At 50.0% G+C, this 13,810-nt stretch overlaps 1 protein-coding gene across 1 annotated transcript in view; it reads left to right on the top strand.

Annotated features, from left to right (window-relative positions):
* The window catches only part of Cerk (ceramide kinase), a 42,138-nt gene that overhangs the window by 15,980 nt on the left and 12,348 nt on the right, over positions 1 to 13,810 (top strand). Inside the window, exons 2-6 of the mRNA XM_021183816.2 lie at positions 3,217 to 3,330; positions 4,072 to 4,194; positions 8,305 to 8,430; positions 10,593 to 10,656; positions 11,961 to 12,106. Coding sequence (XP_021039475.1) covers positions 3,217 to 3,330; positions 4,072 to 4,194; positions 8,305 to 8,430; positions 10,593 to 10,656; positions 11,961 to 12,106 — 573 coding nt within the window. The remainder of the gene's footprint in view (positions 1 to 3,216; positions 3,331 to 4,071; positions 4,195 to 8,304; positions 8,431 to 10,592; positions 10,657 to 11,960; positions 12,107 to 13,810) is intronic.

Below are 13,810 nucleotides of genomic sequence, written 5' to 3'. Positions count from 1 at the left end.
CCTGCTGTGCAGGGATGGGGGCCTGTTGGAAGCACAGCGCCACCTATGATAGCTCAGGTTTCTGATAGGTCATTTTTATCGAGCCCATTCTTCTGTGTCGACAGATCCTCACTTCTTACCTTCCCTTAGCCCCACCCAGTCCCTAGCAGGGAGATGCTACAATCTCCTACACCCTACATGACATTCCCATCATAGAGCCCCTCTCTCCCTGACTCCTTGTCCCTCACCCTCTTCCTACTGTAGTTCTCTCCTGAACTACTAGCTCAATCACAAGATCTCCCCAGCCCCTCCCCCCGACAGGCCTGAGTCCCTCCTGACAGCTCATGTGACTTACCCTAGTTCGATGTTTTTCCGCCTCCCAATTCACCCATCCGGTTATGCTTGTGGGGATCTAAACAGTGCTGGTTTTAGAGCTTTTGTTCCCACCAAGGGACAATGCCAGTATCACATGAGCCATGGTGTGGCTTGTGTGCCACAGCAGCTGTGGAATGTACGTGGGCTGCGTGGCTTTGTGGGGTCCCTGGTGCAGCATGGCCTTTGGGGTCTGGCCAGCAGAGCATGTGACATCAGGGACATTAGGACACTGTTCTCTCATTTCTTGGTCTGAGACTCCCTCTGAATATGTAAGATGAAGCATGATTCATGGGCACAATTTTAAGAGAGTTGTCCAACCGTCACTAGCACACTTTAGTTATTTTGTGATGTAACATGGTTGCCTCTTAGTCTTCTGAATATCAGAAACTTATCTCACTCCACGACTGTGCTTAGCAGCTGTGACTTCTGTCACCTGATTCTTAGGGACAGTCACAGTTATGAATAAGAGACACTGGGAAATGCTTGAAGTCTGCCCTCAGTGGTCCTAGACTCAAAGCACAGGTGGCTTTATCAGAGGGTCACTGCCTCAGGTTTGTTCTGAGTACCTGATGTGAGCCTGGCAGGTGAGCCATAACAGCACAGAGATGTGCCTCTGTCACCTCCTGGTGTTGCAGGAAGGAGGCAGTCAGAGGTCAGGTCGGTACAGGGAGTGGGTGCAGGGTCACAAGCAGGGCAGAATTTGGAGGAGGCTCCATGAGAGCCAGGTCAACATCCCCAGAAATGGGGAAGATGGGTAAGTTGCAGGAGAAGGGAGGAGCCATGTCGGAGAACTGGCTGCTGGTGGCAAGCTACTTGCCATGTAGAAGGTGTTCAGATGTCTGCAACAGGGCCTGTCCAGAGTAGCATCCTTGCAGGAGTAACGAACAAGGAGCTGTGTGGGGTGCGGGGAGGGGAAGACTAGGGAAGGGAGAATTAGAAGCAGCTAAAAACTGAATTTCGGAGGCACAATGGTGTAAAAATGGGAATCCCAGGAAGCAGCCACCCGTGGAATGCTGAGGGTGGCCCCAGACCCAGGGTGGGCACAGGGTCCCACAAGGCAATGGGCTTGATCCTGCTCAGTTCAGCCCCTCCCCAGTGTGTGTGCCTCTGGGGATTCTGGGGGCATGACTACAATCCTTTCATGGCTCAGCTCGTACCTTCCCAGGTTCTGATGACCCAATTTCAATTGCACCAACTCGGGGAAAAATACTACCACAAAGGAATCACAGGTGCCACCACAGCATGGCCTGCTAATTTGGCTGCTGGAAGAGGCGCGGGATTTTTTTTTAGCTAGACTGCAGGGTTGAGAGCCAACCTAGGAAGCCAGCAGGTAGCAATGTTCATCTATACAAAAATACAAGGTGATTCATAAAGAAGCATTCGGAGTCCAGCCTGTGTTCAAAGAGGATGCTGCTGTCTGTAATTGTCTCTGCTCCCCCTGACCGGCACAGCCTCAGCCCACAGCTTCTGTCAGAACCTGTTAATTCCCAAGGCTGCGTGCCCAGCCTAGAACTTCCTTTTGATCCAAGTTAAGTAATTACAGCATGCGTCAAGCAAGTTTAGATCAGTCTGCCTCTCTCTGGGCTACTGGGTTAGAGATTGTTAGTCACCAGGCATGACGGGGTACACCCATAATCCTAGCACTCAAGAGGCTGAGGCGGGAGGATTGAGAGTCCATGGCTAATCTGGGATATCTAGAAAGACTGTACTTCACTCAAAGCAACAGAATCAAACCAAAAGATTGCCTGGAGCTGTGATTCTCTAGGCCAGTGGTTCTCAACCTTCCTAATGCTACAGCCCTTTAATGCAGTTCCTCACGTTGTGGTGACCCCCCACCCCCCCAATCATAGAATTCTTCCATTGCTATTTCATAACTGTAATGTTGCTACTGTTAAGAATTGTAATGTAAGCCGGGCAGTGGTGGTGCATGCCTTTAGTCCCAGCACTCGGAAGGCAGAGGCAGGCGGATTTCTGAGTTTGAGGCCAGCCTGGTCTACACAGTGAGTTCCAGGACAGCCAGGGCTCCACAGAGAAACCCTGTCTTGAAAAACCAAAAATAAATAAATAAATAAATATATATATAAAGAAATGTAATGTAAATATCCAATATCTGAGACATGACCCAAAGAAGTATTGATCCACAGATTGGGAAAACACGCTATTCTGGGCCCAAGTCTTCCCATCTTCTTGCATCCAATCAGAGCCCAGGCTCCCTGGAACACTTCTCCACAGACTGGACCCCGACTCTCACATACTTTGGTGGCCCTGGCATCCTGTATTATGTGTCTTCTATCCCTCTTGGATTTCTGAGCCACTTTAGGCCTCAGAACAGAGAACACGTCCAGAACACGCCTCACATCGTAAAATAGCTGACTCAGCAATCAGCACTTGTGGCTTAAATGGCTGGACAGACCATGTAAGGGTCACAGCTCGAGTCTGCCCTCTGATGACACCAAGCTGCCTCTTGTTCTGAGTGGCATGACCTTCAACCTTCCTGCCTGCTTTCCTCCCTTCTTTAAAAAAAAAAAAAAAAAAAAAAAAAAAGATTGCAGTTTTTTTATTGGGAAAAGGGTGCGTGCCAGGGTGTGCTCGGGGAAGTTAGAGGACAACCAGGAGAAGCTGGTTTCCCCCTTCCACCCTGCAGATCCCAGGATTTCACGCCGGACATCAAGCTTGGTGGCAGGCAGGTTTACCCACGGAGCCATCTTGTCAACCCTTCCTTTGTGTTTGGGGCTATGGAATGAGTGTAGGAACGAGTATGCGCAGCCTTCGGAGTTGGGGGTGGGGGTGGGGGCGGGCAGGGCTTCTGTCTGTCTGTGTAGCTCTGATGGGTCCTCGGATCTAAGTGTGGTGTCTTTGTAGATGCCCGCTCCGTACTGGTGTCGGAGATCATCGCTGTTGAGGAAAAAGACGACTGCGAGAAACATGCCTCCAGTGGCCGATGGCATAAAATGGAAAATCCGTTCGCATTCACAGGTGAGGGGGCCTCAGTGTTTGCCAACTCCCCAGGCCCTCCCCTGTCCCTCCACCCCACCCCCGACCCCAGTTAGCTCCATGAAGACCCTCGGAGAAGGTCTTATCAAAGCCAGTGACTGGCTCATCTTCATAGACTCTGATAGCAATTATTCAAAAATCTACTTTTGGGGCTAGGGAAACGTGAGTGTAAAGGGCTCTCTGTCTCTCCCTGTGTTGCTAAAATTCTACCTCCTCCCAGCGTCTCACGGACAAACCCAGGCAATTTAGCACCGAAGTTCGCTCTTGGGGAAACTGATGAATTTATTGGGCTTCTTTACAGAGCCTAGATGAGGACTTACTTACAAAGGTGTGGTGTCCCTCACCCAACAGGGATCTGGGTTTCTCTTATAACCATATAGCTTGAGCCACAGCTTTAGTTCCCCCCCCCCCTATATACTCTGGCCCCGCCCCCTGACCATGCGCCGCACTGCCCAATGGTACAGGGCAACGGGATATTCAAGTGAGGATCTCTTGCCGTCCTCTGAGCCTCTACAAAGGGGGTGTAAACTGTCAACCAGTCTTGCTGGGGTGATCTTTTGCAAGGGAGCACAGCTGAACTCCTCAAGGTGGTGTGGTTTGGCCATCCGGGCAGTCCTGCAGTGAGATGAGGGGTGGAGAAGAGACTACTATGGGGCTAGCCCAGCCCTGAGGTTTCCCTTCTGTAGCGGTAGACGCTGCTAACCAGTGTTGGTTTTCACACAGTCCACCGTGTGAAGCGAGTACGACATCACCGCTGGAAGTGGGCACGGGTGACCTTCTGGAGCGCCGACGAGCAGCTGTGTCACCTGTGGCTGCAGACCCTCCGTGGGCTGCTGGAGAGCCTGAGTACGTGGGCGAGCTTTCGGATTTGTTGCCAGGCAGCACAGCTGTGGTGGCACGCGGGACTCAGTGACCTGACCCAGGTGGACGTGATGGATCCCTTTGCTTTGTTTTTATGTTTCCAGCTTAGAGAGTCACAGTGGGGGGAGCAGACGCGTGTAGACTCTGCAGCTGCAGTCCTGGCCCAGCCTCTGCTGATGAGTAGCGAAACTGAAGCAAATCCCTTAGGCCCCAGAGCCTCATTATCTTTCTCTTTTCTCTGTAAGTGGGGTGGGTGCCAATATTTTCCAGGTGTAAATGAGGACTGGACAGAATGTGGGAGAACGACTTCTTACTTTCTGGGAGTGTAGCCTCTCAAGTGCCGCAGAGCCCAGTGCCTTGTTTAATATGTGCCAAGGGACCAGTTCTTGTCACTTTAAACATGGTGGCTTGTTCTTTTTGCACCCGTAACGCTGGGTCATGTTATAATTTTACGTACAAAGGCAACAGCTATTCTTTAGACTTGGATAATAGCTTTTTACCTTTTGGGGAATTAAACTAGTATATGATTTTTTTTTAAAAATTTAAATTTTTTTTGAAACAGGGTTTTTCTGTGTATCTCTGGCTATCCTAGAACTCACTTTATAGACCAAGCTGGCCTCGAACTCATAGAGATCTGCCTGCTCCTGCCTCCCAAGTGCTGAGATTAAAGGTTTGTGCCACCACCACCCAGATGATATATGAATTTTAAAAAGTAAATTGTAGGGCCATTGAGATGGCTCCGTGGGTAAAAAACACTTGCCACCCACACAGAGGACATTAGTTCAAGCCCCAAGACCCCTATGTGGTGGAGAGAGAGGGCCAAGACCTTCAAGCTGTGTTCTGAGTCTCACACATCCTGCATGTGCCCTGGAGTGTGTGAACTAGGAATACATGTGCAATCACATGCTGTACACACACACACTAAATATAGGAATAAAAAGGAAACAAAAACAAATTAAAGTGAGTTATAAAAAAAATCAGCATAATGGCACATACCTGAGATCCTAGCACTTGGGAGGGAGGCAGGGCATTTCAATTCCAGGCTGGCCCGTGCTGCATAGTGAGACTATCTCTAAGCACGGGAGGTGGGGGGAAGGTTGCAGAGGGGGAGGGAGCGTGGACAAGAGAAAAGGGGGGCAGCCACTGACAAGTTCACTTCCATCTCCAGAACCCATGCCAGAAAGAGACCACCAGTTCCTTTAAATTGTCTCCTCACTTCCACACATAATATAATATAATGTGACGGGGGAAGGGAAGGGGAGACAGAGGGAGCAGGAGGGAGGGAGGGAGAGAGAGAGAAAGAGAGAAACTGGATTATAAGGTATTTGAAACAACTGAACTCCAGGGCCTCTTCATGAAACACTCCCTCTTTTTTTTTTGTTTTTTTTTTTTTTTTTCCTTCGAGACAGGGTTTCTCTGTGTAACCCTGGCTGTCCTGGAACTCACTGTGTAGACCAGGCTGGCCTCGAATTCAGAAATCCGCCTGCCTCTGCCTCCCAAGTGCTGGGATTAAAGGCGTGCACCATCACGCCCGGCTGAAACACTCCATTATCACCCTAGGGTGGTTAGAACTGGTTTTCTAAAATCTGTTTGTCCTGGGACTGGCTTCCCCACTGCTACCCTCTAAGATCACCCTGAGTTTCTAGACCTTCTGTTGCTAGCTCTGTCCTCTGGCTACTACTCTCTGTGCTGCCCCAGTTTCTCCTGCTTTCTGGTCTCCAGACTCTTCCTCCCTCCTCCCCCCCTTCCCCCCCTGCCCACCACCACCACTGCTTGCCCCTCCACCCAGTCTTGTTTCCACAAGCTTCAGTCAGGCTTGAGTCTGTAGGCTCAGACTTCCTTAGAATCCTGGGGTTCTGGTTGGTTTTGTTGTTGTTGTTGTTTTGTTTGTTTGTTTGTTTGTTTGAGACAGGGTTTTTCTGTGTATCTCTATCCTGGAACTTGCTCTGTAGACCAGGCTGGCCTCAAACTCATAAGAGATCCCGCCTGCCTCTGCCTCCCAAGTGCTGGGATCAAAGACGTGTGACACCACCACCTGGCCCACTGGAAGTTTTATTTCTTTCTCTGTAGCTCACAGAAGACTCCCACAGGGTGGTCACAGGTGTTGGATTTGAGGACTTCCCACTCTGCCTCTGCTTGTTAATGCTCTTCTCAGAGCGGCCATCCTGCCGGTGACCTCTGCCCTTCTCTGTATCACTGCATCTGACCTCCTGAAACTTCACTTAGGAGTGTCTTATCTAGGTTTAGGGAGAAGTACGCCTGTGACTTCCTTTCCGTGACGTCCCTGTCTGGTTGTGCCTCAGAGGTCACAGTGACTTCTTATGAATCACTCAGAAATGCCCCCCCCCCTGTGTCCTTTGGAAAAAGGTCACATACAATGGAGACTGGTTTTCCTTCCTTTCTTTCTTTTTCTTTTCTTTTCTTTTCTTTTCTTTTCTTTTCTTTTCTTTTCTTTTCTTTTCATTGTCATTGTTGTTCTTTTGAGACAGGGTTTCTCTGTGCAGCCCTGGCTGTCCTGGAACTCACTATGTTAGACCAGTCTAGCCTGGAACTCACAGAGATCCGACAGCCTCTGCCTCCCAAGTTCTGGGATTAAAGGCGTGTGCCACGATTGGCCAGCATCCCCCTGGCTTTTCTGTAGGTATGGAGAATCTGAACTCAGATTCTCTTGTGTGCACAGCAAACACTTTACCAAGCCATCTCCTTGGCCCTGCACCTGGGTTTTCTGTACAACCAGAAATGATAAAATGTGAGACAGACATAGTATAAGTCTCTTCATTTTGTATTGCATTTACTTCTTTATTTTGAGAGTAGGTCTAATATACCCCAGGCTGGCCTCAGATTTTCTATGTAGCCAAGGCTGGCCTTGAACTCTTGATCTTCCTACCTCTAGTTCCCAAGTATTGAAATTACAGGTGCATACCACCATGCCTGTCAGATTTTGAAACCTTTATATCCCCTGATTTTCCCTTAAGGTTTGATCTTCCTTCCTTCCTTCCTTCCTTCCTTCCTTCCTTCCTTCCTCCTTTTCTTCCCTCCCTTTCCTTTTTTCTTTCTCATTCCCCTCCCCACCCATCTCTCTCTTTTTATCTTTTTTTTTGTAAGGCCCAATTCATGCTCCACAACCCCCCCCCACACCCTAATGCTCAACTCCCAAAACACACTGTATTTCCATTTTCTCTAGTCATAAGAGCACCCTCCCAGCTGGCTTTGCCTTTTTCACCACTAGAGCCTAGTGCAAATGGAGTCACGAGGATGAGCTGTCTTGTATACACCCATGGTATACATCCATGGTGCTTTTGACACCTGTCCATTGGTAATGCCCTACCTCTGGGTGTGCACCCACAGTTAGCCACTAGCCCACCCTCTGAGTGTGTGCCTGGCTACTAGAGGTTAGCCACTCATTCTGTCCATGGGTAAGTGCTCCATACTTAGCTGTGAGCCACTCACCCAACCCCACTGGTGTGGAGTAGCCCCTTGCTGGCTAACCTAAGCGATGAACACCATGTCCAAGTTTGGGTGTAGACTTTCATCTTAGGGTTTCCTTGGGCATCTTCCTTCATGTTACTGTGATTCGATACACCTATGTGGCTATGTACTTACATCAGCCAAAATAGATGTATGTGAGTTTCATAGGAAAACAGGGGTGTCTCAGGAGACCCAGCCACTGGTGGGGACTGAGGGAAAGCCTGAAGCCAGGGCTGTGGTGCTGTGGGAACCTCTCTTCCCGCTGTGCATCCAGTCAACTCCTTCTGTCTCTGCCTGTGTCTGTCTTCCTCTCTTTGCGCTCCTTTCTCTATTCCCATCTTGTTCTTGTCTTCAAAAGCCTCGTCCTTCCCATGGGAAGAAGGAGCCTCAGCCACCCACACCCACATCTCATGAGATTCAGTCAGGATAAGGACCTTCCAGATGCCCAACGCGTGTGCAGAACCCTGCCCTCAACTCAACTGATGGTCCCCTTCCTCCTTTGATAACCAAGCATGCTTTGTCAGAACTTAGCAGCTTTTTACCGGCAGCGGCGGCAGCACACTAACCGAGTTGGAATTTATTGCACGCATCGTGACTGACCCCGTGTGCGCGGATGTTGTTTTGCAGCTTCAAGACCGAAGCACTTGCTGGTATTCATCAACCCTTTCGGAGGGAAAGGTCAGGGCAAGCGAATCTATGAAAAAACAGTGGCGCCTCTGTTTACCTTGGCTTCCATCACCACGGAGATCATCAGTAAGTGTGTCGGGCACCGGGGCACGTATGCAGGAGCCAGCTCGTGAGGGACTCACATGCCACCCCTGGAGGAGGCTTTATCCTAGAGCAGTGGTTCTCAGCCTTCCTAACGCTGCGACCCTTTAATACAGTTCCTCATATTGTGGTAACCCCCCCCCCCAACCATAGAAGAACTTTTGTTGCTATTTCATAACTGTAATTTTGTTACTGTTATGAATCATATAATGTAAATCTCAGATAGATGACACCAGTGGGGGTCGTGGCCCCCAGGTTGAGAGCCACTGCCCTAGATGGTCATTTCAAGCCCAGTCGGGGGTGTTTTATACACTCGGTTGGAAGAAGGCAAAGGAAATAATGTACTGGGGGGAGGAGTTTGGGAGGGTGGTACTGGGAGCAGGGCTGGGATAGGGATGTTAAGTGAATAAATAAAATAATGGGAAAAAAAAAACCCTAATGTACTCAATGTACTTTGCCTATAAAGTACTCACAGGAACAATGAGGAGATTTAAAAAACAAACAAACAAACAAACAAACAAACAAACAAAAGAAACAGAGTTCTTAGACAGGAAGTCCTTTCAGGAAAAGATACAAGTAGTGGATGTCTCAGAATGTCACAGCATAAGTCATTTTTGTAACCCCACATCATAGCACTCTTATCATCAGAGGGATGCTGGTTTCAGAGGGGGAGACAGACACGGTCCACTGCTCCTGCAGGCCTTCTGGGGCTTGGTATGACCCTGTTAGTAAGACAGTGCAGCTGGGCAGGGCTGTCACTTCAGCATTCAGGAGGTTGACGCAGGAGGACTGGGGTTGGAGGGTTGGAGGCCAGCCTGGTTACACAGAAAGATGCTGCATCCAAAATAATAATAATAGTAATAATAATAATAATAGCAATACAAGTCAAAAGTCTAAAAATAAAGAGGTTATCCCCTTATCCCCTGCTTCCAAATCTGAGAACAGTCAGGTACACCAAGATGGGCACTCAGGTATCCCTGGCACACTTCATGATAACAGCACACTGGTAAGATCGCAGATGCTCCCACCAGGAGATGTGGGGCCCCACAGGAACAGTAGACAGCAGCTTTATTAAAGCGGCCTTTCCCAAGGATTCTCCAGCATGAGGGGTTGTGATGTGGGGACCCACAGACTCAGAGCCAACCGTGTGAGCACTAAACTTCACTCGCAATTTTGCCTTTTCACGTTGGGCCCAAAGACTGTGGGCTAACCTTATCTCCTCCTTACATGTAAACGTATTTTAAAAACAAACAAACAAATAAAATGACCTGTATAGTAAGTAATAAGTGCAACAAGCTACTCTTTATTGCTGTCAGTGAAATCCTCTGTTGGGGCTGGAGAAATGGCTCAGTGGCTGAGAGCATTTGCTGCTCTTGCAGAGGTCCGGGGTCCCATCCCCAGCACCCACACTGCAACTGTACTGTGTGTAGCACTTGTCTCGAGGGGATCCACTGACCCTCTCTCTCTGTGGGCACTGCATGCACAATGGTACTCATACATCCGGGCAGGCAGACACTCATGCGCATAAACTAAAAAGAAAAGAAATTAGTTTCCGACATGTGCCAAGTGTTGTGGAGAGAGAGAGAGAGAGAGAGAGGGAGAAGGAGAGAGAGAGAGAAGAGGAGAGGAGAGGAGAGGAGAGGAGAGGAGAGGAGAGGAGAGGAGAGGAGAGGAGAGGAGAGGAGAGGAGAGGGCACACAGGAGCAGAGGCCGGGCCAGAAACACGTGAAAAGAGAGGGCGGGAGGGGGAAGGGGAGAGGGAAAAGGGTCAGAGAGAAGAGTAAGTAGAAAGTAAGTATGAAGAAGAGAGAGTAAGAGAGGGAGGAGGGGGCAAATAGCCCCCTTTATACTACCTGGCTGTTGCCAGGTAACTACTGGGCGGAGCCTAGGAGGAATGCTAATACCAAGAATGTAGGGTCTTGGTAGAATGGATCCTGAGATGGCCGTTTCTCACAGAGGCCACCTTACTCTTTTGTAAAAAGGCAGTGAGGCAAGTCTGGGGTGGGACTTCTTGCGAGAAATCTTCCTGGGAGCTTTCTGGGACCTCTTATAAAATAGCATCAGGTGGCAGTTAGCCTACACATGGGTTCCAAGATGTGAAGATAAACGGTCCCATTGCAACATTTCCGCCCCCCCCTCCCCCACAGTTACTGAGCATGCCAACCAAGCCAAGGAGACTTTATACGAGATCAACACAGACAGCTATGATGGGTGAGTTGCGCTTGCTTTCCTCTTGGTCACAGACAGTGAACACTATCTGAGACCTATCCTGTGGGAGCTCTTGGGTTGCCCTGGACTGTGGGCATGTCTTCTGCCTTCCCTCCATGTCGTAGGACACGTTTGTCTGATGTACACATGTCTCCATGCCCCTCTCCAACCATCCCCGGCATGGGACAGCACACTGTAAACCCTGTCCTGACCACCCAATATCTCCCCTTAGTTTTCCTTACTCACTTGTTTGACCTGGCTCTCACCTGGTCACCTCTACTCCTGTTTCCTGAGCTCCCAAGACTGTGCCCGGGGCTAGGGGGAGGGGCAGTGTTTGACAATAGGAGCAGGCTTCCCCTCTTATCTGGGCACAGCAAGGCCACCCAACTCGCTAGTTCCTCCCACATCTATCAAGGTGACCTCTCGCAGACTTGGATGGCCGTAGGCCAATCTGATGGAGACAGTTCTTCAGTTGAGGTTCCTTCTTCTCAGGTGAGTCTAGGTTGTGACAAGTTGACAGCACTGGCTGCTCCTCTAGAGGTCCCGAGTTCAAGTCCTGCCAACCACATGGTGGCTCACAACCATCTGTAATGGGATCGAATGCCCTATGAGGGCCTCTCAGCAGCTACCACGTGGGGGTGCTGTTTCTTCCTGGAAAGCTTGCATCTCAATTCACAAATGTCTTTTAATTTTTAGTATCTATTTTTGCAGTATTGGGGATGAAACCCAGGGTGTTTGTATGCTAGGCAGGTGCTTTGCCACTAAGCCATCCCAGCCCAATGTTTGTTCGTTTATATTGTGTATGTGTTGGTTTGCTTGCGTGTATGTAAGTACATGTACCATATGCAAGCCTGGTAGGCAGAAGAGGGCATCATCTTCTCTGGAATCGGAGTTATAGAGAGTTGTAAGCTGCCACGTGGATGCTAGGAATAGAAGCCAGGTCCTCTGGAGGAGCAGTGTGTGCTCTTGACCACTGAGCCATCTGTGCAGCCCCCCAAACCATAGGCATTTGATGATGGCTGACCAGGCTCCGGCACATGTGTACTCTCTGCTTAGAAACCACCAGAATGCCTGATCCCTGGCAGGAGAAGCCAGGGTTTGTGAAGAATCCCATTTGGAAAAGTAAATTAGGCAGGATGGCTGGACCTCATCAGGAAGAGCAGGTGGGGGGGTGGTCAGAAACCGTTTCCAAATGTCTGGCAGGCCAATCTTGCAAGCTACCTCCAACACCCCCACCCTCCACTCCCATCCCCAGCTACTGCAAGTAGAGGACTAACAGGCTCAACAAACCTATGCTTCTCCTGCAGCATCGTGTGCGTAGGTGGGGATGGCATGTTCAGCGAGGTGCTGCATGGGGTGATTGGGAGGACGCAGCGGAGCGCTGGTATCGACCCCAATCACCCCCGAGCCGTGCTGGTGCCCAGTACCCTCAGGATCGGCATCATACCCGCAGGTATGGTACACAGCTGGCTTCCTCTCCCTCCGCAGTTGAAGTTAGGAGGAGGTCTGTGTGCACAGCCACGGGGCATGTGAAGTCAGATGGTCACACCTCTGCTGCTCCCCCCACCCCCACCCCTGCTCCCTTCTTTAGTAAAGCTTCCATGCAGGATTCGAGTCAGGGGATAATCATTCCTGGTTCACACTTCTTTTAAACTGTGATTCTGCAATCGGGAGGCAGAAGCAAGTTCCAGGTCATTCTCAGTTACATAGTGAGTTCAGCCTAGGCCAGATCAAACCCCCTTTTTGTTGTTGTTCTTGTTGTTGCTCTTGTTGTTGTTGTTTTGTTTAAGTGATTTCTCAGGGGACTAGAGAGATGGCTCACAGTTAACAGCACTGGCTGCTCTTCCAAGGGACCTGGGTTTAATTCCCAGCATCCCCAAGGCAACTCATAAGTGTCTGTAACTCCAGGATCGTGCACCCTCACCCAGACATACATGCAGGCGGAAAATCACTGCACAGAAAGTAAAAAATAAACGCATTATTTTGAAAAGCAATTTCCATAACTACACTCCTTTCTGCAAGATAATGCATGGAGAGCAGAAGGAACGCGACTGTGTGTCCGGGAAGATGCTGATCCCAGTGTGACCCTGATTATACAGACGGGCTGTGTAAAGACACCAGATAAGCAATCTCCGCATGCAGGAGGCAGAGGCAGGCCGATCTCTGAGTTTAATGCCAGCCTGGTCTACAGAGTGAGTTCCAGGACAGCCAGGGCTACACAGAGAAACCCTGTCTCGAAAAACCAAACCAAAAAAATCAGAGGGTGGGGGGTGGGAGAGAAATCTCCTAGTTCTTAGAAAATCCAGTGTGATGATCTTGGTTTTTGCCTCCACCCGGTTACTCAGGAGATTGTGAAAGCACACTCCTGGGTGTGTCTGCGAGGGTGCTTTGGGGGAAAGGTTTGGTGGGACATTCGCTGTGTCTGAGGTAGGAGCTTCGTCTACAGGCTTGGTGAGCATGCTCACTAGAGACCCAGTCCTCCTTGATGAAAGCAGGCTGGCTGGGAGACCCCGAGGGAAGGCGAGTTGGTTTCCCAGCTAAAGATGTAGCACCCTAGCCTTGTGATAACGTTAGTGGTACCAGTTCTTCTAGACTCTACTGAGCACTTCCTGCTATTCATAGCGCCTCGGGGAACTGACCTCTGCTCAGTAGGTGCTGTGTCCAAAGCCTGGTCTTTCCTGTGCCACCAGGACCGTGTTCCAGTTGGCTGCTGGCCTGTGGGTTAGGCAGGCTCATCACTCCCAACATCCTGTGTGTAGGGAGTGCCAAGTGTCAACCGTGAACACAGATCACGCTTTTGAACTTGACCCTCATTGCTAAGGTCACGCTCGGCCATGGCGGTAGGGTGGCAAAAGAAAGCCCATGGAGGCACATCAGCCTCATCACAGAGGGACAGCAAGTGGCTTTTCATGGCCGCCACTACTTCATTAAAGCATAAAATGAGTCTGGCTGGTAGAACAAGGGACCGGTGCTGACTCAGCTCTGACTTCCGCCCAAGCTCCGTTTCAGTCAGGTGACAGCTCCCATGCTGAACAGCACATAGGCAGTAGATTCTTGCTTGGTGCCACCATGGGGACTGCAAGATGGGGCAATATGGATGAGGGGCCGGGTGGGGTCTGGGCTGCTGAAGATTCTCCCTCGTGCATCCAGCAAAAAG

The sequence above is a fragment of the Mus caroli genome, chromosome 15 (genome assembly GCF_900094665.2).
Source record: "Mus caroli chromosome 15, CAROLI_EIJ_v1.1, whole genome shotgun sequence".
Taxonomy (NCBI): Eukaryota; Metazoa; Chordata; class Mammalia; order Rodentia; family Muridae; genus Mus; species Mus caroli.
This window is presented reverse-complemented; position numbering and strand designations above follow the sequence as displayed.